This window comes from Pleurodeles waltl, chromosome 1_1 (assembly GCF_031143425.1).
Source record: "Pleurodeles waltl isolate 20211129_DDA chromosome 1_1, aPleWal1.hap1.20221129, whole genome shotgun sequence".
NCBI lineage: Eukaryota > Metazoa > Chordata > Amphibia > Caudata > Salamandridae > Pleurodeles > Pleurodeles waltl.
The window spans coordinates 413,764,650-413,792,535 of NC_090436.1; the positions used below are offsets into that span (position 1 = coordinate 413,764,650).

Sequence of the window (27,886 nt, forward strand, 5' to 3'; positions counted from 1 at the left end):
CCCAAGCGCTCACCTCCCCCGACTACATCCTACTCGGCGACCTCAACTTCCACCTTGATATCCACAATGATCCCAGCACCACAAACCTCTTGGACAACCAACCTCGCAACATTCGGCGTCAAACAACTTGCCAACGTCCCCACCCACAGAGCCGAACACATCCTCGACCGCTTCTTCTGAGAAGGGAACAACATCACCATCTCTCACACCTCTGAACACCACTGGGCCAACCACAGCGTCCACTTTACCTTCATGAAGAACACTGCATACCACTGTTCCCCCGGCAGACGCTGGGGCAAAGTTACAGAAGCACAACTCACCAACGCTGTCAGCCACTCCCCCCACCGGACGCAGTGAACTCTAATGAAGCCACACGCAATCTACACCGCTGATTATCGGATTGTTCCAACAATGTAGGCCCCCTCAGAAAACAAGCAGGAAACCGACAAAGCAAAACACTTAAATGGTTTACGACAGACCTACAAGAGTCCAAACGCTCTTGCATATGACTGGAACGGAAATGGAGGAACAGCAAATAAGCTTAAGAGCACATAGCCTATGAGAACACAGTCACCACTCATCACCAGAACATCAGAGTCGCCAAAAAAGCTGCCATTCCAGAACGCCTTAGCACCAGCACTCACAACAGCAAAGAGCTCTTTGCCATCGTCAAAGAGTTCACAAACCCCGGTACAGACATCTCATCCATCCCTCCCTCTCAGGACTTCTGCGACAATCTTGCCAACTTTTTCCACCAAAAAACTCGTGGACACTTACAAAGGCTTCAAAAACCAAAACCCTCATCGCATCTTCAACCTGGCCAGCGCCACCATAGCACCTGAGCTCTGCCGAACTACCAACCGATCCTTCGAGACCGCCACTTTCCCATCAGACTGGAAGCACACAGAGATCAACCTGCTACTCACAAATCCCACTGCTGTCCCAAGGGAGCTGAAAAACTACAGCCCCATCTCTCTGCCCCCTTTCCCAGCCAAAGTAACGGAAAGGGTCATCAACCAGCAACTCACAGAATTCCCTGAAACACACCAACTCCTAGACCCATCCCAGTCTGGATTCAGGAGCAACCACAGCACTGAAACAGCATTCCTGGCAGCCACTGACGACATACATGCCATACTAGACCATGGAGGCACGAACGCACTCATCCTCCTTGACCTTTGCACCGCATTCAACACCGTCTCACACTCCCTCCTCTGCGCCAGACTCCACGACGCTGGCATCTGAGATGAAGCACTGAAATGGATCAGGTCCTTCCTCAAAGGAAGATCGCAGAGTACCAGACTACCGTTATTCACGTCAGGACCCAAAGATACATGCTGCGGAGTGCCCCAAGGATCACTCAGCCCAGTGCTTTTCAATATCTAAATGGCCCCGCTAGCCAAGATCATCAAAAAACGCAGGCTAAACACAGTCACCTACACCAACGATACCCAACTGATCCTGTCCCTGTCCGACGACCCTGTAAAGGTCAAGAGAAATTTCCACAGTGGGATGAGAGCTGTTACCACCTGGTTGGAAGCCAGCTGGCTCAAATTCAACTCGACAAGATGGAGATCCTCGGAATTGGCTCCCCCCCCTCCACCTAGAGAAACTACTGGTGGTCCACCCCACTAGGAAATGCCTCCACTCCACCGGACCACGCATGCACGCAATCTGGGCATCATCCTGGGCTCCTCTCTATCATGACCTGCCAAGTCAACGCCATCTCATCGTCATGCTTCCACACCCTCCGACCCCTTCAAAAGATCTTCAAGTGGTTCCCCTCCGACGCGAGGAAGACTCCCACACACTTGTCACCAGCAAACTGGACAACAGCAATGCACTCTATGCTGGCATCACCAAGAAACTACAATTAAGACTACAAAGAATCCAGAATGCAGCAGCCAGACTCATCCTGGGCATCCCCCAACACAGCCACATTCCTCCCACCTCAAAGACCTACACTGGTTCCCTGCTAACAAGTGCATCACGTACAAAGTCCTGATCCACACCTACAAGGCATTACACAACATAGGACCGGCATACCTCAACCACCTGCCTTCTATATACCCAACAGACAACTCCGTTCTTCCCAGCTCGCGCTTGCAGCCATTCCCAAGATCTGGAAAAGCACAGCAGGAGGAAGATCCTTCTCCTACCTCGCAGCTCAGACATGGAACAAGCTGCCTCTCAAACTCAGGGAGACCGCATCACTGAAGCAGTTCAGGAAGGACCTCATGTCCTCGGTCTTCCACTGAGCAGCACGCCCGCAAACAACACCTTGAGACTTTATAGGTGAACGTTATAAATCACTGATTGATTGACTGTCTGTAAAGTTTTCACCCCAGTATGAAGGCTGCAGGAAGTATGATCTTTAGCACATTCAGACCTCGGTTGCATAAAATGTATTTTGTTCTTGGTAGATACTTTCTAATTGTCTGTGGTGTATTTCTCATGAGAGTTTAACTGTCTGCAAACAGTGTGGTACAGTGTAAACTCTCACCTTAGAGTAACCTTTTTACAAAACCCACTTTTCTACTCAACTTCATTTCTCAGTGTAGGTTCTATGACAATGAGGAGTTTGATACAGATAAAAGCTATCCGCAGTAGGGTATTAATTTTGGAATAGATGTTGAGTATCTTGAGGAGCTTGGCTTCCTCTGAACAGTTGAATACATATTGAATTGAACACTTTGTGCAATGAGGGTTTCCCATATATCTCTGATTGATTGTTAAGGTGAACTAGGCTACCAGTGAGGTTTATGGCATAGGGTCGGGTCGGTGTTGCACATAGCTCATGCTTGCTACAACTAAGAGAGTTGTATCTGTGGTGACATTAATGCTGCTTCATATTATTCTGAGCTATTTGGTAATACTTTTCAGGCCTCTAATGCCATACTACTTTGTAGAATAATGACTACAAACACAAAATTGGGTGTTGTAATCCGTGATGTTATCAATGATGTCATTTGGGATGTCATAAATGATGTCATAGAACATGTCATGAGTGATGTAATAGGTGAGGTCATAAGCAGTGCATAGCCGGGGCACAAGTTATAGTTAGCTCTGGTGAGTTTCTGTGTTTTTTAGTTCAAAATGTCACTGCCATATTCACCTAACTATAACTTCACTCTAACTTTTGTTTTTTTCAGTCACTCTCGGAGGCAAAACAGGCACTAGCACACCAGGCTGGAGTAATACGATAACATGGAGTTTTTAACGCAAACCTAGCAGGGAAACAAAGAGCACTATACATTATATGCTGGTAGAAGATTGTGTACATCAAGAGGCAATTTACATTTTTGAATTACACAATAACATTTCATATATTTTCAGTATTTGTTAGGCACAGGGACAAAAAACAAGAAACATATGATCCTCCACGGAGTGTGCAGGCCAGTATTTTTAGAACTCACAATGAGGAATAATAGTCTCTGGAGTCCCAAGTAGTTCTCTGAGTATCTTAAATTTTACCTACAAATAGAGGTGGATAAGCATTTTAGGTCTTGCTTTGAAGAATTAGTATTTTTTGCAACATTTACTGCAAGCTGAATTCAATAATATGACAATATGTGTTAGTTGAGGATATGAGAATGACAATATTGTCTCTGTTTGCTGATCCGTGATGGAAATGGTGAGCTATGGGAGACAAATTAAATAATATTTCACACTTAAGTGTAACTGGCTAATACTTACTTGTCCGCAGGTCCGGTCACTTGGAGAGAGAGTGGTCCTCTATGTTCTAAACCGAATTATTTATCGAAAACTAGAAATGACAAAAAATGAGGTGCCATTTCTCTGTCATGGGAGTGCAGATTATGCCAAGATTATGTGGAAGAATGGCGAAGCGATTGGGTTTTACTCCGTAAAACCGTCAGGTAATGCTCTCTTCATAATAAATATGTTTTAAAGACAATCACTAAAGAGGGCTGGGTTATTATTTAACAATAATAAAATCTTGATTTGTTTCAGTTCCCCGTTTTTAAATATAGTACCCCATAAAAACAACACATGGTAATAATTCACCAATCACTGCGTAAAATAAATTTGTGTATATCATTTTGAGAATCACCACGTTTCCAATAAGCAACTTTGTATTCCAACCCTAGTACAAAAAGTGCAGATGCATTTCTATTAGAACAGTCCACATGCTTAAATAAAAATTCCTTACCAACTGGAATTGTTTTCTAGAAGATTAAGCCCAAAAAAATCTGCATAACTTTTTAGCCAGTTAAAAACAAATGCCTATTATGAGTTTGATGCTTGCCAAGCTTATACAACTATAATGTCAAACTGACAGCTCAAAATCGCTGGAAATCTTTTCTCAGGATCCTATCTATTGTACAACTGAGATAAAGTTTTGTCCCTATTGTAGGGATGAACGTACACAGTGCAGTTTTCTTCTGTCTCCAAAGGTCTACTCAGTTTTTAGGGCTCTCCCACCAGAAAGCCTCTTATGGATCAAACTAAAAACTGAAACTGACTTTATTATTGGAGCACTAATGTCATTAATTCAAAATGTTAGCGCTCTAGTTTTTCATTAGAATACTGTGGAAAGCTGCATTAGGGAGTCTACTGACAAGCTGCTGATGTTGGAAGTACGTTTTACTCAAAGTATTAGATTTTATTCGCACATTACGGAGGACGATGGTGTGAACTTATAAAAAATTTGCTCTCATTCTAGCTTCTGGAGCACCTTCCATAATCTCTATGAGAAAACATGAGAGAAAACAGTTTTCTCTCAAACATGTTTCATCAAATCCCAGCAGAGTGTCATCATTTTTCGTAGGGTAGGATCACGTTAGAACACACACCACAATTCCTAAAATTAGTATGATAGCACCTTCAAAGTATTTACATTGTGACTAAAATCTGTCATCACCCTTTATATGTACTCCTTTTTGTCACCCTCAGAACCTGGCATTCACCACAGTGCGTTTCAGAGGGGACCATGTCCCAGAGTTCTCTGAAAGCTGCCACAACATCTTGTCCACATCCAAACATAAACGTAAGGCTATGGGTGCAGGATTCTGCCATTTGTTGCACACATTGTGCTTTGTGAAGTGGCTCCACAGTTTCTGTCACCTACTGTAAACTTTGTACACATTTGTACGCAAGTGGAGGGATTCAAGCTTCCCATTCAGTTTATTGTGGTCACACATAATTTAAATAATAACAGGCATTGAGAGCATGACAGATTTTACACCATTAAGCACTCAATAATTTAGGTTGATATAGTTGAAGTGTTGTTTCTCCTTTGTATTACATCAGATCTCCTACCATTAGGAAGGGCCATGATTTGTACTCACACTAGTGTTTTTGGAGTGTATCAGAATGCTGACTTTTCTGGCAGCTGCAATCTTCCCTTAACTCTCAATTTGTATTATGTTAATATTATGAAGATATGCCTATTAGAATTTCACATCACTGACTTCTTTATGGAGATACAGCTGAGCAATACAATTCTTAAGCAAAATCAAATCCTAAATAAAATGTGACTGATTGACAGGCTCTTGAAAGTTACAATCATTCTGAAGGCAGATACCTTGAACGAAAATCCCCATAAATATAAGGGTATATGAAATTCCAACCAAAAAAGTGGGTCAAGTCAAGCCCAGTTTATTGATTGGTTACTAAAAACCATTACAATCATCCGATCATTATACATTTAAAAACAAACATATGTAAATAGCGACTATTGCTTCCTCTATAAGTTATGTACACAATACACAACATACTCAAATCATTTTCTATTATTCATTAATTAATAAAAAACTAGTCATCCAAATGTATAAAATTTACAGTGACAAGTAAACACTTAGTACAATATAAGAGCCTACCAGCTTTTAAAAGCAATAAAGTGATTTGATAAGGTTGTAGCAACAACAGTAATCAGAGCTAAGTAATAGTCTAATCCTCACTAAATCAGTGGGATGCAAAACACAACTCGCTTAATTGTGTACGATAAAGTACATTTATTATAGCAGCAGAAAACCACATGTCTAACAAAAATAATTGAGTAGCAGTCCAACACTGAATCAATGAGGTAAAGTTAAATAGGACCCAAAAAATATATTACCACTCTAGAAGATAAAAGGTAACAATGGTATATAAAGAAAAGTTCCTTAATACGATGACCTTCGGCTGTGCAAAAGATTCAGGGCCTCCTTATGAGCTTGGCAAAGGGAATGACTCTGTCCCAAACGTGACGGATATCCCGCCCTCTGTATTACAAGTTCCATTCTGTCCTATGGAACTTGTAAAATGGCAGACGGGATATCCGTCACCTTAGGACGGAGTAATCCTTCCGTCAAGGCCGTAATCAGGCCCTCAGTGTCATCATACATTAATCATCAAGCTAGGGGGCAGTCTAGTACGATTGCTGTCTAGTTCTGTAGTGCAATACCTACCATCTCCAGGAATTTTACTAGCCTGGACAATAGTTGTAAGTCAGTATCTTGCAATCAGACTGTCATTTCTGCCTCCACTGTCCTTATTCCAAGACAAATGAATAATGGGCAGGTAGAAGCTGTCTTCTGAGATTCATAACGAACAGACTTGTACAGATAATATGGGAAAGAGACTCCAAATACAGCCGAAATCTCATACAACACATGCAAGAGTGTAAGGATCTCCAGGATGTTGTTGTTTTCAATTATATAAGTAGGAACCTGGAATGAATATCTTTTGTTCATAATGTTTGCTTTATTTGCAAATTGAAGTAAGGCTGTGGATAAGGTCTCTGGAACAACAGTAAGAGCACGTGAGCTCTGGACTCGTTATTCTTACTCTTGCTTTACTAGGAGTTTTCACTGCCAATACTCAATTTTGCTGTGCCAAAATTCATTTAACTGCAGTTCACCTAACAGTGTTTTCAAATTTAAGATACCATTGTCCCTGTAAATTTTAATATTACGCTGTTGTTCATCCCAGGTAAGTTCTTTTAAAGGACCATTGAATGCATTTCTCAGATGGTAGCAATAGTTACAAATTGAGTATCCTCACGCGTAGATTGTTGACCATTCCGAACTTCAGCCAAAGTTGGCTTACAAGTGAGCTCTTTGGTTGGCTAAAGACTGTGCGACTAGCCCCAGACTAAACCAGTTCCAAATCAGGATGCAACTTGGTGACCAGGGTGGGTGCGTAAAAAGTGGGACTTTATTGATAAAAGTATAGGACGTGCAGGCATCATTATATAATGAGTCTTCGTATGTTTGGGATGGTGGAGCCAGCAAGCCAAGCTGTACAATTTTGAAATAACAAGAACTTGCCTACTAATACTATACTAATACTAATTATTGCAGAGAGCATTAGCAATCTATGGAAATGGAGAAATAATGATATGTTTAAACTAAAACATTTATGCAAATGGCAGGATTAAGTACAAGAATACCAAATGTATTTTCAGCAAACAAGGACAACAGAATGGCACTGAGGCACTTAGCTGTCCATTTCATAGAGCTTATTTGTTTCATTACCAGGAATTTTACATCTGAACCAATCAATATACCTTTATCTGAGTGATCAGTTAATTCACCACAGGAATTCATAGGAGCAGTCCCTTAGAGATCAATGTATGAGAAAGTATGCATTAGGAAATATAAAGCACAATCCTTACCTCCCAACAATGGAGCAGTGAGCAATAGGGGCAAGAACATAAGTCAAAAGAGAATTTAAAGGGGAGTGGGTTGGATAGGCTGCAGGAGCTTAGGCCACATTAGAAGAGAATTATTGGTGGGGAGGATGGATGGAGTAGCCCAAGTAGTAGCTGTGAGGTATGTTAAGCATTGGGTAAGATGACTGGAGTTATTCTCCTTGAAATATGAACAATTGTCGTCATTTGCAGAAATTAAATATTATTTCACCTGTGAAAAAAAAAAAACAATTTTAGAAATAGTGAGGCAAAGTGTTTCTGAAACAAAGGATCTATATCAGCAAATGTGGGGAAAGAAACACCAAAAAACTCCTTCTGTTTAGTGCTATCACAAAGCTCCTTGCATCGTCTTACTCATTCAGAATTTGGCAGCCAGATTTTACTTAATCTTCCTGTCCGCACTTCTGTAACTGGCTCCCTGTTTCCCAAGAGCTGCATTTCAAAGCACCCTGCATTGCTCACAGAGCCTTTTACAATCTTGGTGATATTTTTCTCCAATTCAGAATCATATGGCATTCCCCCGCAAGAATTGTTTGCTCTGGAGGCATCTTTCTGCTTAGCATCCCCTGACTTGTTCCTTCAAGATCAGATGCCAGAGCTTTTTCTTACTTAGTATCTAAGTTGTGACTCATCTCTCTCTGTTCCGAAGCTAACCATCTAAACGTTTTGTAAGGGTTTAAATATATGGCTTTTCCACTATTTTCTTCTCCTAGCTCCTATTTTGCTTGAGGAAACTATTTTGGGATAGCAGTTTGTGCTCTGTAAATCCCCTTTATCATCATCATACTCAGCTTGCTGACCTGAAACAAAATGTGGCCCATCCAGCACTGGGCAGCTTTACATTATGATGTAAAACAGGTTTCCAGCAAATTCACAACCTATTGTGCATACTCATAAAAAAGCTTTGCTTGTTACAACTTCTATGAACACTACGGGCCAGATGTAGGAACCGGTTTGCATGTCGCAAACTGCGAAAAGCGCAGTTTGCGCCATGCAAAACGGCCATCGCGATGCTGATTCACATTTTGCGAGTCGGTACAGACTCGCTAAATGTGAATCCGACTCGCAAATAGGAAGGGGTGTTCCCTTCCTATTTGTGACTCGCGCCGCGATGCAGAATTGCTTTGTGACCGCGAAAGCGGTCGCAAAGCAATTTGCAGTTAACACCCACTTGAAGTGGGTGGTAACTCATTCGCCAACGGGAAGGGGTCCCCATGGGACCCCTTCCCCTTTGTGAATGTCGCTAAAAATAATTTTTCAGAGCAGGCAGTGGTCCGATGGACCACTGCCTACTCTGAAAAAATGAAACCAAATGGTTTCATTATTTTTTTCTATTGCAACTCGTTTTCCTTTAAGGAAAACGGGCTGCAATATAAAAAAAAGAAAACTGCTTTATTAAAAAAGCAGTCACAGACATGGAGGTCTGCTGTCTTCAGCAGGCCACCATCCCTGTGAATGCATGGACTCGCTATGGGGTCGCAAAATGCGACCCACCTCATTAATATTCATGAGGTGGGTCTTTGCGACCCCATAGCGAGTCGCAGAAGGTGTCTGAGACACCTTTCTGCATACAATTTTGCGAGTTCCCGACTCGCAATTTGCAACTCGCTACATTTTCTTTTGCTACATCTGGCCCTTAGCTCCTGGGACCTACCATTTCACTGAAAGCAAATGTGCATTTCAGGAACGTTAATTGCACAGAAATCCTGTAATCATTTTGTTTTTCTGGGGAATCAGTTTGGATTGAGGGGATCACTACCAGACTGAGAGATAAGGCTAGTAGTTGAATGGCTGCAATAAGTTGGGACAGTGATGGTGGGTTTAGCTGATGTAGAGCAGCACACAAAAAAGTGGGCATTCCATGGAAGCTTTGTACCTCTTTTTTCGGCACTAGTTCATACTGAGTGTCCTGCTACTGGATAACTAGAGAGAACTAGAGGAATGGTATTTGGGACAGACATTGCGAGTGTCAGTGCTGCCCCTTACACAACCCTATTGTCAAGAGTCTTTAGCTTTAATGAACGAATTTCCAACCTGCCCCCTTTGAGACCTATCCTCTATCATCTGGGTTTGAAGGTGCGGCTCACGGCATGGGGTGGTCCCTCAGCCCTCCCTGAAACTGCAGCTCCATTCTCCAGATACACCCAGCATGATGCCTAGGGGCTACATTTTCCAACACATGGTGTAGTCCTTAGAAACAGTGCATCTCGATGCCTCCCGGTGCCTTACCCAATGCAGCCTCACTAGCACTCCCCCATCAAAGAGACTCAGCGTGCCTATGGCACATACCTTTCAAGAGCTGTGGAGGTTCGGGACACCTAGGGGCATATTTATACTCTGTTTGCGCCAAATTTGCATCAAAAATGTTTACGCAAATTTGGCGAAACCTAACACCATATTTATAGTGTGACGCCCGACCCTGCGAACGTCAAAAGTCAGCAGTGTGCGTCATTTTATGGATGCGGGAAACCGCCTTGCGTTAATGACATGGAAGGTAGGCGTTCGCGTCCCAAAAATGACTTAAAGGCCTGTGCGCTTATTTATACTGCCGCGTCATTTTGACACACAGGAGGGGGCTGGCCCTAAAAAACCCAGGGACACCCCCTGCCGCCCTCGCCCACCCCTGGAGGACACCCATGGATTGGGGGACCCATCCCAGGTAAGTACAGGTAAGTAGAGGTAAGTATATATTTTTATTTTTTTAAAGTGGCATGGGGGGCCTAACTTGGGCCCCCCTATATGCCACTATGCCCAATGGCCATGCCCAGGAGACAGTTTTCTAAGACAGGAGTCATTTCAATAGGGGTTGTGCGCCAAAAAATGGTGCAAGTCCGGTTACAGCCATGATTTTTTACTCTAACCTGACTTGCACCATTTTTTTATGCACAACCCCCATTCTTCCCTATGCCTGCGCTGCCTGGTTAGAGACATTTTTTAAAACTCTAACCAGCCTGCAGCGCCTGCTAACGTCAATCCATAAATAAGGCACCTGCCTGGTGCGTTGGAATGGCGTTAGCCGACAGTAAATCTTTTGACGCAAACCAGCGCTGTCACTGGTTTGCGTCAAAAAGTTTAAATATGGGCCCTACTGCCTTACCACCTTTCCAGGGCAGTTGCAAGGGGGTCACCACTCCTCCACCGCAGCCCCTGACAGCAATCCACCTACATTGCACCAGTCTTCTCCTGCCTTCTGCTGCTGCTGGGCCTCGAGATGGCAGGCCATCATGTTGGCTGTGGTTCACCCGCCATAGTCTGTAGATTCACCTCTGTCTGGGGTACGCATTCCTACAATCAAGGCAAGGGGTCAATTAATCATTGTCTCTTTGACTGGTGTGAGCTGATGCAGGTAATAAAAATGGTTCTCTCAGAGTGGGCAGTAGCGATGGGTGTAGGCAACATGCAGGACCTGTACCTGCTCAGTCTGCCACCATTGCTCCTCCTCAAGAGTTTTTTTTGTCACACTCTGTCCCAGGATTTTCAGGAAAAGAAGTAGAAGGGGTGTTCCTAAACGAAGAGCAGAACCAAGGGTATTGCGTGGTTCTAAGAGCCCATGCACGAGCCAAGGCCTGAAAATAGTTACCATGTAAACCATGCAGCAAGCATCACGTAAAATATGATAAACAAGAATAAACTTTTTTTTAGTTCAGAAATATTGATACATTTTAAGTATAATACAGAGTGAACACATTATTAAATATGTTACCATAACTGTAAGGAATGAAATATGAGAGCAAATATATTAAAATATGAGTACACCAACCTACATTGATGTAAGTAACCTGACCAATAATCAATTATAAATAAAAGAATGAAAACAAAGATGGACTATTGTAAGAAAATATGAAACAAAATATTATACATATTATAATAAGTTACTGGCATTAATATGTAAGTCCAATGAACACAACATGTTAGAAATAAGTACAGAGCAATCTTTACGAGTATGTATGAATGAGATTGTCTACCTCTCAAGTGAATAATCCATTCCCACCAAGCACTACCTGATAATAGGTTTGCATCCATCCAGTTAGAAGGAATTGATTTAATATCATTAGAAATAAGAAAGTCAAAAAGTTTACAATCATCAGGGGACACTACAGTTTTAAAAACATAAGATTTGTAGATTAATATAGGAAACGAAGTATATACAAATAAAGACACAAAAGTAAACATTTGAAAACTATATTTGATTGTGAATTAAACAAATTATTTCAACATTTGAGGATTTGTTTGGTGTATACTTGTTTTGTAGTTGTGTGTATTGTTTAATGTTCAGATCATAGATGTTTCTTAGGCTTGGAGTCCCGGCTTCCAATAATGATTTAGTGGGGGTGGCCGGATTCCAGTAAGGATTCAGTGGGGATCAAAAGAGGTGAAAAGGTTAAGAAGTGCTGGAGACAGCAGACCACCATGTCTGTGACTGCTTTTAAATAAAGCAGTTGCTTTTGTTTTTTTGTTAATGCAGCCCGTTTTCCTTAAAAGAAAACAAGATGCATTTCAAAAACAAGAATGAAGAGTTTTTCCATGGGACCACTACCTGCCCGAAAAAATATTTTTGCTGCTATTCACAAAGGGGAAGGGGTCCCATGGGGGCCCCTTCCCGTTTGCGAATGGGTTAGCACCAGTTTGAAACTGGTGCTAACAGCGATTGTTTTGCGAGCGCACTCGCGGTCACAAAACAATCATACATACAATTTGGATTCGGTATTAGGAAACAACGCTCTTGACACGCCCCTTCCTAATACCGAATCGCAAACCCCGAACTGCGATTCGATAAAAAGTTACCGAATCGCAGTTTGGGCTTTGTATATCCCAAAAAGCATTTTTTTAAGTCGCAAACGGCCCGATTCTGCGAATCAGCCACTTTGTGACTTGAAAAATGCTTCGTACATCCGGCCCTAGATGTACTAATTCTTCTCAGTATGCAATATGTGAATTGGGAAGCCAGTCTTTCCAGCTCAGGAACTAAGGAGCATAAAAAGTTAAGCAAGAAAAAAGGAAAGTTTTCGAATCCCTGCCTCTGTTATGGCAATCCTTCCTGCTTTGCTCGGTCGTAGCGCACTTGATTTTCCAAGTCTCCATAAGTGGTATGGAGGAAAAATAACCAAAACGAAAGGCAATTCCTCCTCCTCTAGGAAATCTATTTCTGAGAAATTATTTGAAAACTCAGTGTCAGTTGTGCCATGTGGTGGTGACAATTCTTGAAAATCCACTGGTCCTTTAAACTGGTGAATTAAAGGTGTGGACAGGACTTGCTGCAGGAGAAGCACTAGCATTGGTCTAGGGTACGTGAAAAGTGTGCTTCTTTCTTCTGTGTACCGAGTTATCAGGGCACAGAACTCTGGAATTGTAGCCACTTAGCCCCTTGCAAGACATCTGGAGTTGACAGAGGTAAGAATTACAGGTAAATGGTTATGTGTGCTGGTGTACCTCAGTGTTACTGGGAGTATGTGTGTGACTGACCTTGAAAGCAGGTGGTGTATGCTTTGGCTGAATAAACATGACACAGGTGTCAGAGTCCAAGGATTGTGCAACATTAGGTGTGCCACAGAGGCCCAATGGCCATGTTGGAGGGATAAAGAATGTTGGAATCTTGCTGCTAAGAAATAGTGTAGAATCAAGTAGAGCTGGACTTTTACTAGGTCAAAGAACAGTAGACACGATTAGCCCACTACAGAAATGTCAAGAATCAAAATCTGATGTTAAACATAGGCTAATTGTCTTCCAGGTTAGCAGGAAAACACCAGCCTGACAGAGAAGCCCTTTATATTTGTAATACTGGGTTGTTTGTGTTCCAGTTCAGGGATGTCTTGGCAGTTTAGACTGTACTGTTGCTTTTGGAGCAGGGTCAAGAGAGATTTGCATATGGCTCGGTCCAAACTAAGGTAGCATGGTGGCCAAAAAAACGATTGATTAGAATGCTACCCCGAGCACTTGCCAGTGGCTAGACAAGTTGCAAGCATTCCTCTCATCACCTTTTGTGTGTTTGATAATGCTTGTTCCTCTATACTCCATGAAGTGCCTTAGTTAGTACAATATCAAACATCTTTCTGTGTGAATTGCAGATACTTTCTAAATGCATGATAAACTGGTTGTGACCTAGAGACCTGTGTGCTAAGCATGGATTTGTGAGCTTTTAATTCAAGGCTGTCATCTGTTACAGTATGATTTTCATCCAGTGCATCTGGCTTACTTTTCCTTGGTTGAGTATACCTCCACACGCAGCTGATCATCAACAATAGCACCATAGAGTGAAGAAGCTTGCAGTTTCTTAAATTATTTCTTACATTTGTCTCGAGTAGATCAGTAGATGAAACCTCTGCTTCCAAGCCTTTCTGCTGATTTACAGAATGCCAGTGTATAATCTCATATTACCTACTAATGTCCATTTATCTTTCTTTTAAATCATAACCACAGGAAGTATATGCAACTCTTACCTTACACAAAGATATCAGCTTCCAGTGCTGGACACAATGTTTGTGAGGAGGCGGCATCGTGAGAAAGATTTTGGACTCCAGATGTTAGAGGATTTTGTGGATTCTTTCTCTGAGGACACACTTGGTCTACGCTATCCAGTTTCATCTTCTACTTACGCAGGTACAATCCATCATATAGACCATGGAATTGCTTTAAAGCAAGTCAGCACATAAAGAAAGGCACATTGATTTTAAAGCAATGTGTCCTCATTATTCAACGCCAGTTGCTTATTATATGAATACAGAGATTTTTTCAATCAAATTTTGTTGGAGAAAATATAAATGTCACATTTGAGAGAGGCGACTGTGTTCTTTGAAATGACAGAAAGATGTCTAGTTTTGATCATGTGTCAGATGTTTCAATGGCAGTGTAAAGACATTACATTGAGATTACTAATACTGAAATACCAAGTCAGGCTCTTGACAAAGGAGCATGTTTTCCCGTTCAGCTGCACTCAAACAAATATGGTAACTCCGACTTTTGCACCAACACTAGCACCAACGTTATACATATTAAGCCACAGGATTGTATTTAACATGTATTTGACCATAAGTGCTATCCACTTATAAAAGGAAGACACACGGAACATGAGATCTCATAAAAAGCAGCTATGTCTTATGTAAATGTTTGGGCTCAGTGCACACATTAGGTTAGATATACACTGGAAACAAGGTTCTTACAGCATTCTCAGCCACTGTACTCCTTGGTATACCTCTAGAATATGTCACGTTTCCTATACTCTACTAAAGGTACTTCAGAAGCTCAATATGTTAGCTAAATTGCACTACTTTGATATGTTTAAATAAAATAATGGTTTGCCTCTTCCAGGGGTGGCTCCTCTGCTTGGCCAGAAGAGTGCGACCTCCCCTAGCCCCCTCCCACACACCCATCCCCCGCCAGCTGCAGTCGTCTCAAACCTTATACAACTAAACAATAATAAACCATTTTTATTTTGGTTTTGTTGTGAAAGGGGCGGGGCAATTGGGATGACGGGGTTGAGGGAAGTGCACTGTGCACTACCCTCAGTGCGCATGTATGTTTGGCCAGCCGTCTCAGGCAGGCCAAATACACATGCGCACAGGGCTGGAGAAAGCAGGCACAGGCTCCTAGTCTGCCTAGGAGCGCGCTGGCTGGGAGCTCCCAGCCAATCCTGATGCTGCTCTGAGCAGCATCAGGATTGGCCGCAGGGCAGACTGGGAGCCTGTGCCTTCTGTCAAGAAGAAGGAGCGGCGGCATGGCGACGAAGAGAGGAAGGTAAGTTTAAATTAAAAAATATATATATAATGTTATGTTTATCCTCAGCCCCCCGCGCGTGCTGCCCCACCCCTTCACAGCACAGCGAGCTGCAACTGGCCTATTCTCTTGGCCTATTCTCTTGTCGCTATCTATGTTCCGGCCTACAAAATGCACTCAGAATCCCAGATGGTCAATTCTTTCACATATTTTGAAAAAAAGTTTGCCCTTATGAGGATATCTATTATTTCACATTTGGTTCACATATTAAAAACAAATAAATGGGTGAATGGTTACCAAACCCATTACCACAAAATCAAAAGTGGTGGTAAGCATTCGCAAACAGAGAACATTGGGGCCACTGTCTGCTTGTAAAAAATGTTTAGTAAAGTATTATTTTTCTTTTTTACATGCACCCCAGTTTTCTCTTTTAGGAAAACAGGCTGCATTTAAAAAAAAAGAAAAATATTGCTTTATGTAATAACAATTAGACATGGTTGTCTCCAGCAGGCCATCATGCCTGTGAGTTTAACGAGGGTCTCAATGTTCACCCTATTTTATGCATATTAATAAGGTGCGTCAAATTACAATCAACTACAAATTAGTATTTTGTGAACAAACCTATTAACACATAGGTTGGTTCACAAAATACCAATACATTCAATAGAAATTGGTGTACAAATAGCACCCACTTTTACCGAATGCACTGTAGTAGATTCCTATTAAGAAATCGAAAATCTATTGCATCGTTCTGCGATGCAATTTATGATTTCTTAATATGAATCTTACTACATTAGGCCCTTTGACCCTAATTATGAATTACGGAGTACTGGGAAAGATATACTGCATGGTAAATTTGCTGGTGAATTTAACATTGCTGTGTGATAAATCTAATCCAATACTATGCAATTACAACTTAAACATCGTGAAATCGCAATGTCTCAGTTGACCACCTAAACAGATTGCACCCCAAAGGCTGGGAGTACCCTGTAATGAGTGATTAGATGTGGCCTCGAGTCAGTACGAGCCACGTGCTGTAGTGCAGGGTTGGTTTGCCTGTTGATGGTCCCATTGAAGATGGATGATGAATCAAAAATTAATATAATTAATGGATCTGAAATACCCACGCCATATAAAGACTTGCTGCATAATAATGTTGATTCTGCCAACATTCTTACAGTGTGGGATAAATTAAAATCTTAACCAAGAGGACCCATAAAATATTATATATGGACGAATAATGCAATATTTAAGCAATAAACACCCATAAAAATATGAACCAACTGTTATGGGCCTTGATAGACCAAACATCAACTGACCAAATAACTTTTATTAGGCAAATATGTAAAGAACAACATTTTCTGAATCAAATCTGTCCTGAAATAGATGCAAAAAGGCAGATAAATGCTTAAGGAAAATTATGAATAGGGTGAAAAAACAGTGGGACTATGGGGCTTTAATGTCAGGCCATAAATAAATGCTCAAGGTTTTCAGAAATGTTTTCCACACCTTGAAAACCTTATGAGAGGAAGTCATCCCCTTATACACAGTACTACAAAGAACAGTATAAAGAGTTATCAACACTGGAAGGCAACGTAATTTAACAGTATCTTGCACAGATTGATATTAGACCTTGAAAACAAATGATCCATGAGATAGCCATTGAGAAAATAAACTAAACCATAAATGACTTGCCAATAACAAGGCCACAGGCCCATATGGTGCTGCAAACGAACTGTATACTTTAGACATGCATGCTATATTCTCAAAGTTGTATTTAACCAAATTATGCACTTTGGAAGAGTACCCAAAACCTAGAAGATAGCACCTATCAGCATATTCATGAAACCAGGAGAAAGAACAAGCCACATGTGGGTTTTCTCATTAAGACTGATTATTTAAATGTAGTTCTGGAAGAATTTCATCTTGAAAAGGTTTTTATTGACCATGTGACAAATAAGGTAGTGGAAGGCATATTAGAGGGGAAGACATATTTATCCTATGCTTCTTATCTAATGCCGCTTTACGGTATAACACATGTCTATCAGGGCTTAGACTGTGGCCTTAATTGATTGTGAGAATAAGGCATGGAGAGGGAGTTACATTTTACTTGAACTGGCCCATTGAATTGAAATAAAATAATATGTAGAGATTACAGTGGAGTGCCCACCAGGTGACAATTGACTAAACCTGGACTCCTGACCATGTTTACATGAATGAATGGTACACTTATGCAAACCTCACTCTTATAAATATTATACTACCTTGGATTGACAATTGTGCTCCTGCCTAGTATATCATTTCTTATACGTAATGCCGAGGTAACACAAGAATAAAGTTTTTAAAATATCGTCACTGCGGGTACTATTGAGGAATAAATCAGATTTATGCTCCAGAATAAGATACATGCACGTGCAACACCTGTTGGTCGTTATGAAAATGCCAAAAAGTCATTTGATAGATTTAGATCGAATGTTCTGTGGGTAGAGAATGGGATACTCCCTACAATTCATAAGATGTACCCAAACGTATGAAAGTCCAAAACCCCACCATTATTAATGGTGAAACTGTGGCACCTTATTTTGATGATTGGCAGCACAAGCACCAAAGAAGAAACATGGATGGGTGCAGTTCATGCGACACATAAGATTTGAAAAAAGAAATGGAGTTCACAGTGAAGTTTAAAACGGTCTTCAATAGGAGTGGGTATGAAACCCAGGCCTTTGTGCAGAACCCTGGTTTCAGTATCAGTCAAGTATCCTTGAGATTGATTAACAATCAGTTTCATTTTGTCACTTTCGTCTTGTTCCTTGTTTGGACTTGTTTGTAGCCCCCTTTTCTTGGCTGCTTCCTCTGCCTTAACTTCTGCCCTCCACAAAAAAAAAAGGCTGGGGAAACTGTTGAGGGAAGGCAGGCTTAGTAGACCTGACAAGTGTGATGGAAAGTGTTGGGCCACATAGGTTGATAAACTTACAATGGGGACGTAGGATAGCAGTACACATTAAGGGGACCTCCTCGTGCTTCATCACTGTCCCAGCTACAGGAAACAATACTGGGTGTTCCAGTTGAAGACCCTTATCAATTGCCTTAACAATGAGCTACCGTGGAATGAGTAGAATCATTCATTCTTCAGTTTTTGGTTACTTGATACCATTCACTTTGATCATTTGTATATAGGATATGTCTACGCCCATCATCCTATCAAACATATCACACTTCTGGTTTTTCTGTTCCATTTTCAGTGTAGGCTGAACACTTTTTTCCTCTCAGTTTTGTTTGTAGACATGATACTTCCCAGAAGTAGCCTGTACATACAAGACATTTTGTCCCCCGTTCCTTATTACCATATCTTTAGGGGTCAGGTTAGGGATTGTCATTATTGTCTTGGGGTACTTGACGTCAAAGAATTTCCCACATGACAGGAGATAGCCTGCTTTTAACACATGTCCCTCCTCGTATGGTCCATCCAGCAGTAATTCTTGAACTCTTCACATTAATAAACCACCATGCCCCACCCCAATCTTCACAGTGCCTGGGGTTGATAAGCAGAGTTTGAAAAAAAAACAATTCTGCTTTTTACTTTATTCGCTCCAACATGGTGTCCCATGCTTGATGCTGTTATGAGTCGGGACATTTCCCCTGTTTTTGTGGGCAAAGCACCTCAGCTCGCTACGTCCTCACAAAGTCTGAGATTTGTGGAAGAAGTCCATAATTCCCCTTGTTTCATTTTTTCTATATTTTAATCCACTCTTGAGAGATACTGTCCCCCAAAATGGCGTCCAACTTTGGACACTATTGAGAAGTGGGATATTTCTCACGCTCTCTCTCTTTTATTATTTTTATTTTTAATCCACTCTTGAGAGATACTTCCCCAACATGGTGTCCAACTTTGGACACTGTTCAGAGGCAAGATATTTATTCTGCTCTCTGTGGATCTGGCTCCGCCCTACATACAAGTTCACACTGAGGTCACATTTCAAAAGCAGCACCCGACCCATCCTTGTTAAATATAGGATTACAAATGGGGGTAGGTCGTCGGCACCACTCCGCTTTGACCTTCGTGAGTACCCTTGATGTACTTATCTCGAGCCCACAGCTTGACGTAGGTTTTCTGGATCTTTACCCTCTGCATCTTTTTTTCCATTAATTATCACATAATATGCAGAGTCATCCATAATATCTAAGGGGCACAAATCTGACCTCAGTGATTTGTTGAAAATAGCACCTTCCACCATTTTGTAATGGGTGTTTTGGGGTGACTTTATTGAGTGTGATAGTATGTTCCACCTCAGGTGTTTGAAACACATGGTCTGTCGCAGTGTTTCGCATGGTTGGACACAACAAAAAATCCTTGACTTTTTATGTTGTGTTTTTCCCATCCTGTGGTGATTATTTACCTTGCTTATGATTTTGACATGGGGTCCATTTGTTTTTTAATTGTGTGTCCCATTTGTTCTGATACACCTAGCATTTTTTTTTTGTTATATGATCTGCGTCTCATTGAGTGTGATGAATATTCACCTTTGAGTTTGATCATAAGAAAGAACTTACCTGATCATTGGTGACTTTTACAATTGTTATTTCCTGATTGTTTATTCCCTGCCTGACTTTGTATATTTAATTTACAGCACCTGGTTGGTGAATTTTTGGTTTGGGCACTTTCCTTCACATATATGTTGGCCCATTACCTTAATAGATTAGGCGTTTTGTATCTTGGCCTGGACGAATTGCCACTGATCTTTGTGACACTTAGGCAAGAAACATGTCGACCGTTAATTTTTTTACCTCTGTTTTTAATCATGACAAGGCCCACCTATAGAAACACAGTTTAGTTGTCCCTTGACCTTTTTTAACTTTCATTCTTTTCAATCTACACATCAGACATTTTAACTTGACTCTTAGTCCGGCACTTTTCAGATAAGAATTCCGGCAAAGAGCCCCCTTGTGAGTGCCCGTTAGGCATTGCTGTGCGGGCATAACAAGGAGCTGCCCGATGATGAAGCATGCCACCCAGTTCGGTAGGTGAGGGCTCATGCTCCTAAATTAAATTATTTCCTTCCGACCTACTACATATCAGGAGTGACGAATTGTGTCTCCACCCTGTTTTTGTTAGGAACTGTATACCCTTTTCTCATTATCTTATGCCAAGGAGCATGTATGCTGGACCTTGAAAGTTCCTAGACCCCTTTGTTTTGGAAGCATACGCTTTGACACATACACATTATAAATAATGTGTTCATCGCAATGGCTTACCTACCTTTTAGATAAATTCACATTGGCACACAAAGTGCACCTTAAAAGTAAGATGACACGTGTGGACCAAAGGGTGGACCCAACACCATCCTCACAGCCACTCCAAAAATATAGTAACATAAAGGCCTGTTTAATTCTGAACCTAGGCAGATGCAATGTCATCCGCATATAAGTGTAAACCTTCTTGACATATTTAAAAGTGTACCTTTACCATTTGCTCAGCCACCTATAAGTAGTGCCTTGAAGAAGACAAGGCATGGTTGTATAATGTGTGGAACTGGGATATGCCAAATTTTGGGATAGGCAAGTCCCTGCAGTGGCAAGATTCAAGGCGGTATTTCACTCAATAGGCTATAGTGTGTTTTCCCACTGTTAAGGCCTACTTGAGAATAAAAGTCCTTTTGTATGTTGTCATAGGAGAAGGACCAAGGAATCTAGGTATCTTGCCTTGTTGGAGTTTGTCCGGTTGTGGCTCTTGGCCTGTCTTTCTGGGGGATTCTGAGTTTCAAAAAATTGACAAAGTGCAAAAGAAGAAAGCAGGAGTGAGTGAAGGCAGTAGTCTTAGCTCCGCAAAAATGTCTAAAAGGATATACATAGACAAAATGGATCAAGACTCAGATTTGCCACTGTAACAGTGACCATTGACAGAAAAATTACTTCCTCTTTTTCCCTAGAGCAGTGGTTCTCAACCTTTTGACTTCTGTGAAGCCCCACTATGTCAATACTGGAACCCAGGGACCCCCCCACTGAATCATTATTGGAATGCAGGGACCCCCCAATGAGTCATTACTCAAAGCTGAGGACCTAATCTGTTAAAATTATTAAACTTTCTAAGCAGTCGCGGACCCCTTGTGAAGGCTTTGCAGACCCCCAGGGGTCCCCGGACCACAGGTTGGGAACCACTGCCCTAGAGGAAGAAGGCAGAAATGTTACCAGATACTTTTCAGGTAGATGATATCAAGATAGGGTTTTTGTCTCAGATAAGAATTGTACAAATATCTCATACTTAGGCTGAAAATAGGGTGTTATTAAAGTCTATGAAAAATGTACTTTGGAGTAATCCATGATTAGCTTTTTAAAATTTCATCAGGAGTATGCTGCAATGAAGAACATGTTCGCAATAAAACTATGCTAAGGCAGGGTGGTTGAGCTATCTATTTTCTTTTAAATAACTTTATTTAAAGTTAGTTAAAGTTTGCATTCCAGGAAATGTATGGAAACAACAGTTTGTGTTGTATGTGGCCGTAGAAAGGAATACAGCAGTACTGTTGTTTCTTATGTCCCAGCCCAAGTTGTATTTCAAAGTATATGTTAAGGAAGGCATTTTTATTTATACAATGTAAGCTGGAATGTAAAAAAATGAGGCAAAACAACATGCCTTGCCTGCCATCACAGAAAATCCATGCGTGGTCATGGAACTGACCTTTGCTTGATCCGGTTCACCATTGATTAGATCTGGCAAGGGTGCGGGTCATATGTCAGCTGTAAGGCATAGTTGCATGTGGGGAGGCAAGCATATGACAGATTACTATTTTTTGTATGTGTTTGTATAGAAGTCCACACCACCTCTGAGTCAACCAAACTATCCCAAGCAGCTGCCTTTGATTTCTCCATGGCATATAGGTGCCAGACATTGAACCACCATAAACCAATACTAGAGCCCTCCATCTCTGAGCTGTACATAGCCTGGTTGCCAACAGACATTGAGAGATCTGTATACTTTGGACCAAGCAGATAGGCTTTCTTCTTCTACATTGCACAACAAAATGATAAGTGTGTCCATTGACAGCTGTACGTTAGTAATTTCTTTAATGAGAGCTAGGACCTCCTTCCAAAACCCTCTAATATGTTCACACGTCTGTCAAGAGATGACAAGCCTATTTAATCACATCCCTTTCAAAAAGTATCAGAGATGCTAAACATCACGTTCAGTCTCACCTTTGTCAGATGCCATAGCAACATCACTTTATATGCATTTTCTTTGTAGAGTGTGCAAATGGAGGACTTGGCTTTCCTCTGCTAAATGGACACCCAGGAACTCTGGAATGTCCAATCTGTGTTCATTTTTTACCAATTCCTGCTGTAAGTGAACATCTGAAATGGCTCTTCTGTCTCTAGTAATTGGTACAGGCGCAGCACTGCCTGCTTCATTCTATCCTCCAAAATAGGCCTTCAATTGCTATGGTGTCTCCACCATGCACCTTACTGCAGTCAGTCTTGTCATGCCTTGTGTAAGCGGTGGGTAAACAATACAAGGACAGCCTTGTAGGCCCACAGGGACTTAAGTAACCATATCTGATTGCAATAATTGCCCTGTGGGGCAATTTGGAGCCAATGCATCTCTTCAAGGACATGGGATTACCCTTATAGGCTAAGGAGACTTTGTCTCACACAGAGGAATACATATCTAAAGTTGTAGAAGGACCTTCTTTTTCAGTCACTTCTGGAAAGAACAACCAGATTTAGATGAGTTTGAGAAGCTAATGAAAACAACCGTGGGAACAGAGCTATATTTAATAAAAACTATGAAGGCATATTTAATTCCTTTAGGCCTTCAGGTTAGGAACATAACAGTGATGTTCGGTGGCATGTGTTGCTGCAGATACACATGCTGTGCATAGTCCGCCGTCTGGTGTTGGGTCGGAGTGTTACAAGTTGTTTTTCTTCGAAGAAGTCTTTTCGAGTCACGAGACCGAGGGACTCCTCCCACTTCGGTTCCATTGCGCATGGGCGTCGACTGCATCTTAGATTGGTTTTTTTCCGCCATCGGGTTCGGACGTGTTCCTTTTCGCTCCGTGTTTCGGGTCGGAAAGTTAGTCAGAATCAACGGAAAATTCGTCGGTATTGTTTCGTTCGGTATCGGGATAGTTAGGGCAAATCGACACCGAGCCTTAAAGAGCTCCGGTAACCCTTCGGGGTATTTTCGATCCCCCGTCGGGGCCTGGTCGGCCCGACCGCGTGCAACATCGAGACTGATGGAACGGACCCCGTTCCGATTCTGTCCTAAATGCCACAGTAAATATCCTTATACAGACCAACATTTGGTCTGTAACTTGTGCCTGTCCCCCGAGCACAAGGAAGAGTCGTGTGAGGCCTGTTGCGCGTTTCGGTCGAGAAAAACGCTCAGGGACCGAAGAGCCAGGAGGTTGCAGATGGCTTCCACGCCGACAGGACAACGAGGGTTCGAGGAGGAGGAAGAAGAAGAAACTTTCTCCATCCGCGATTCGGACTCCGAAGAATTCGACGTCGACGAGCAACCAACCGTGAGTAAGACGTCGAAAGAAAGATCACACGAGAAAACAGACAAAGCCCAGGGGACGCCACTGCCAACAGGCCATGGCATAACCCATAAAGTAGGTGACCGTCCATCGGCACCGAAAAAGGGCGAGCTGGTGCCGAAGTCGTCCGACTCAGGTCGAGACACAGGCGCGCAACACTCTCGGGACCGAGAGAGTGGTGCAGAAAAGGCTCGACACCGAGATAGCGGCACCGAAGCTACTCGACACAGAGACAGCGGCACCGAAGCTGCTCGGCACAGAGATAGCGGCACCGAAGATGGTCGGCACCGAGAGGCCAAGACACCGAAAAAGAGAAAGATCTCGTCGGAGCCGAAAACAATTAAAGACACGGTTTCGGTGCCAAAACACCTGGCAACCGAACCAAAAACCAGTTCCTACTCAGAGGAACAATCACTTTCCTCCCAACTAAAAAGACACAGATTTGAGGAGGAATTACAAACTACAGAGGTAGATCACACGCAACAGCGGATCTTTATCCAAAGGGGTACAGGGAAAATCAGCACTCTTCCCCCAATCAGAAGGAAAAGGAAGCTTGACTTCCAGCAACAAGACAAGCCACCACAAGCAAAGGTGGTAAAGAGGGCAACTCCACCACCCTCTCCACCCCAGTCAACTCATGTATCACCGGCACAGACTCCACCACCATCACCAGCTCATACCACCATGAGCCAGGATGATCAGGCAGCATGGGACCTCTATGATGCTCCAGTATCGGACAATAGCCCAGAGTCGTACCCAACTAAACCCTCACCACCTGAGGACAGTACAGCATATGCACAGGTGGTAGCTAGGGCAGCCGAATTTCATAATGTATCTCTACATTCGGAGCCTATTGAGGATGAATTCCTCTTTAACACCCTGTCCTACACCCACAGCCATTATCAAAGCCTTCCCATGCTCCCGGGAATGCTAAGGCACGCTAAACAGATTTTCAAGGAGCCTGTTAAAAGCAGAGCAATCACTCCAAGGGTGGAGAAAAAATACAAGGCACCGCCCACAGACCCTGCTTTTATTACATCACAACTGACACCAGATTCAGTAGTCGTTTGAGCAGCTCGTAAAAGAGCCAACTCGCAGACATCAGGCGACGCACCACCTCCGGACAAGGAGAGCCGCAAGTTTGATGCGGCTGGGAAAAGGGTTGCGGCACAAGCTGCAAATCAGTGGCGCATCGCCAACTCGCAAGCGCTCCTAGCGCGATACGACAGGGCCCATTGGGACGAGATGCAACATCTCATCGAGCACCTCCCCAAAGAATTCCAGAAACGAGCGAAACAAGTGGTTGAAGAGGGGCAAAATATCTCCAACAACCAAATACGTTCTTCTATGGATGCAGCAGATACAGCTGCAAGAACAATAAATACTGCTGTGACAATAAGGAGGCACGCATGGCTGCGCACATCTGGCTTCAAACCTGAGATACAACAGGCAGTGCTCAATATGCCGTTCAATGAACAGCAATTGTTTGGCCCAGAAGTGGACACTGCAATTGAAAAATTGAAGAAGGACACTGACACAGCCAAAGCCATGGGCGCACTCTATTCCCTGCAGGGCAGAGGCACATTTGGCACATTTCGCAAAACAACTTTCAGAGGAGGTTTTCGAGGTCAAGCCACAGAAGCCAGCACCTCACAAACAAGACCACCTACCTACCAGGGACAATATCAAAGGGGTGGCTTTCGAGGCCAATACAGAGGGGGCCAATTCCCAAGAAACCGGGGAAAGTTTCAGGGTCCCAAAACCCCTCAAAATAAACAGTGACTCACAAGTCACACAACCCCTTCACACAACACCAGTGGGGGGGAGACTAAGCCAGTTCCACAAATCATGGGAGGAAATAACAACAGACACTTGTGTCTTAGCAATTATACAACATGGTTATTGCATAGAATTTCTCCAACTCCCTCCAAACATCCCACCGAAAACACACAATATGTCAAAACAGCATATAGACCTTCTAGGACTAGAAGTTCAAGCATTACTGCAAAAAGACGCAATAGAGTTAGTACCAAAAACACAAAAGAACACAGGAGTTTACTCACTGTACTTTCTAATACCGAAAAAGGACAAAAGTTTGAGACCAATATTCGATCTCAGAACACTAAACACCTACATCAAATCAGACCACTTTCACATGGTCACGTTACAAGACGTAATACCACTACTGAAACAGCAAGACTACATGACAACGTTAGATCTAAAAGACGCGTATTTCCATATACCGATACATCCCTCGCACAGGAAATACCTAAGGTTCGTATTCGAAGGAATACATTACCAATTCAAAGTGTTGCCATTCGGAATAACGACAGCACCAAGAGTCTTTACAAAATGTCTAGCAGTAGTAGCTGCACATATCAGGAGGCAGCAAATACACGTGTTCCCGTACCTAGACGATTGGTTAATCAAAACCAACTCGCTAACAAAGTGTTTACACCACACAGATTATGTTATACAAACCCTTTACAAACTGGGTTTCTCCATCAACTATGCAAAGTCACACCTTTTGCCGTGTCAAACACAGCAATACTTAGGAGCGACAATCAACACAACAAAAGAGATAGCCACTCCAAGTCCACAAAGGGTTCAACATTTTCACGAGGTGATACAAGCTATGTATCCAACACAAAAGATACACGCAAAGATGGTCTTAAAACTCCTAGGCATGATGTCCTCATGCATAGCCATTGTCCCAAACGCAAGATTGCACATGCAGCCCTTACAACAGTGCCTACCATCACAATGGTCACATGCACAGGGTCACCTTCTAGATCTGGTGTTGATAGACCGCCAAACATACATTTCGCTTCTATGGTGGAACAGTACAAATTTAAACAAAGGGCGGCCTTTCCAAGACCCAGTGCCACAATACGTGATAACAACAGATGCTTCCATGACAGGGTGGGGAGCACACCTCAATCAACACAGCATCCAAGGACAATGGGACGTACATCAAAGAAAGTTTCATATAAATCACCTAGAATTGTTAGCAGTATTTCTAGCGTTAAAAGCATTCCAACCAATGATAACCCACAAATACATTCTTGTCAAAACAGACAACATGACGACAATGTATTATTTAAACAAACAGGGGGGAACACACTCAACACAGTTGTGTCTCCTCACACAAAAAATATGGCATTGGGCAATTCACAACCACATTCGCCTAATAGCACAGTTTATTCCAGGGATCCAGAAGCAGCTAGCAGACAATCTCTCTCGGGATCACCAACAGGTCCACGAATGGGAAATTCACCCCCAAATCCTGAACACTTACTTCCAAATTTGGGAAACACCTCAAATAGATCTATTTGCAACAAAAGAAAACGCAAAATGCCAAAACTTCGCATCCAGGTACCCACACCGGCAATCTCAAGGCAATGCTCTATGGATGAATTGGTCAGGGATATTTGCGTACGCTTTTCCCCTTCTCCCTCTCCTTCCATATCTAGTAAACAGATTGAGTCAAAACAAACTCAAACTCATACTAATAGCACCAACATGGGCAAGACAACCTTGGTATACCACACTACTAGACCTGTCAGTAGTACCTCATGTCAAACTACCCAACAGGCCAGATCTGTTAACACAACACAAACAACAGATCAGGCATCCAAACCCAGCATCGCTGAATTTAGCAATTTGGCTCCTGAAATCCTAGAATTTGGACACTTGAACCTCACACAAGAGTGTTTGGAGGTCATAAAACAAGCTAGAAGGCCATCCACTAGACACTGCTATGCAAGTAAATGGAAAAGATTTGTTTGTTACTGCCATAATAATTAAGTCCAACCATTGCATGCATCTCCAAAAGATGTAGTAGGATATTTACTACATCTACAAAAATCTAATCTAGCTTTCTCTTCCATAAAAATACATCTCGCAGCAATATCTGCTTACCTGCAGATTACTCATTCAACTTCCCTATTTAGAATACCTGTCATTAAAGCGTTTATGGAGGGCCTAAAGA

At 42.3% G+C, this 27,886-nt stretch overlaps 1 protein-coding gene across 4 annotated transcripts in view; it reads left to right on the forward strand.

Annotated features, from left to right (window-relative positions):
- Nucleotides 1-27,886, forward strand: part of FAM169A (family with sequence similarity 169 member A) — a 352,302-nt gene that overhangs the window by 133,594 nt on the left and 190,822 nt on the right. For all 4 annotated transcript variants that reach the window (XM_069223847.1, XM_069223831.1, XM_069223821.1 and 1 more), the window contains exons 5-6: nucleotides 3,707-3,878; nucleotides 14,072-14,251. In XM_069223847.1, coding sequence (XP_069079948.1) covers nucleotides 3,707-3,878; nucleotides 14,072-14,251 — 352 coding nt within the window. The remainder of the gene's footprint in view (nucleotides 1-3,706; nucleotides 3,879-14,071; nucleotides 14,252-27,886) is intronic.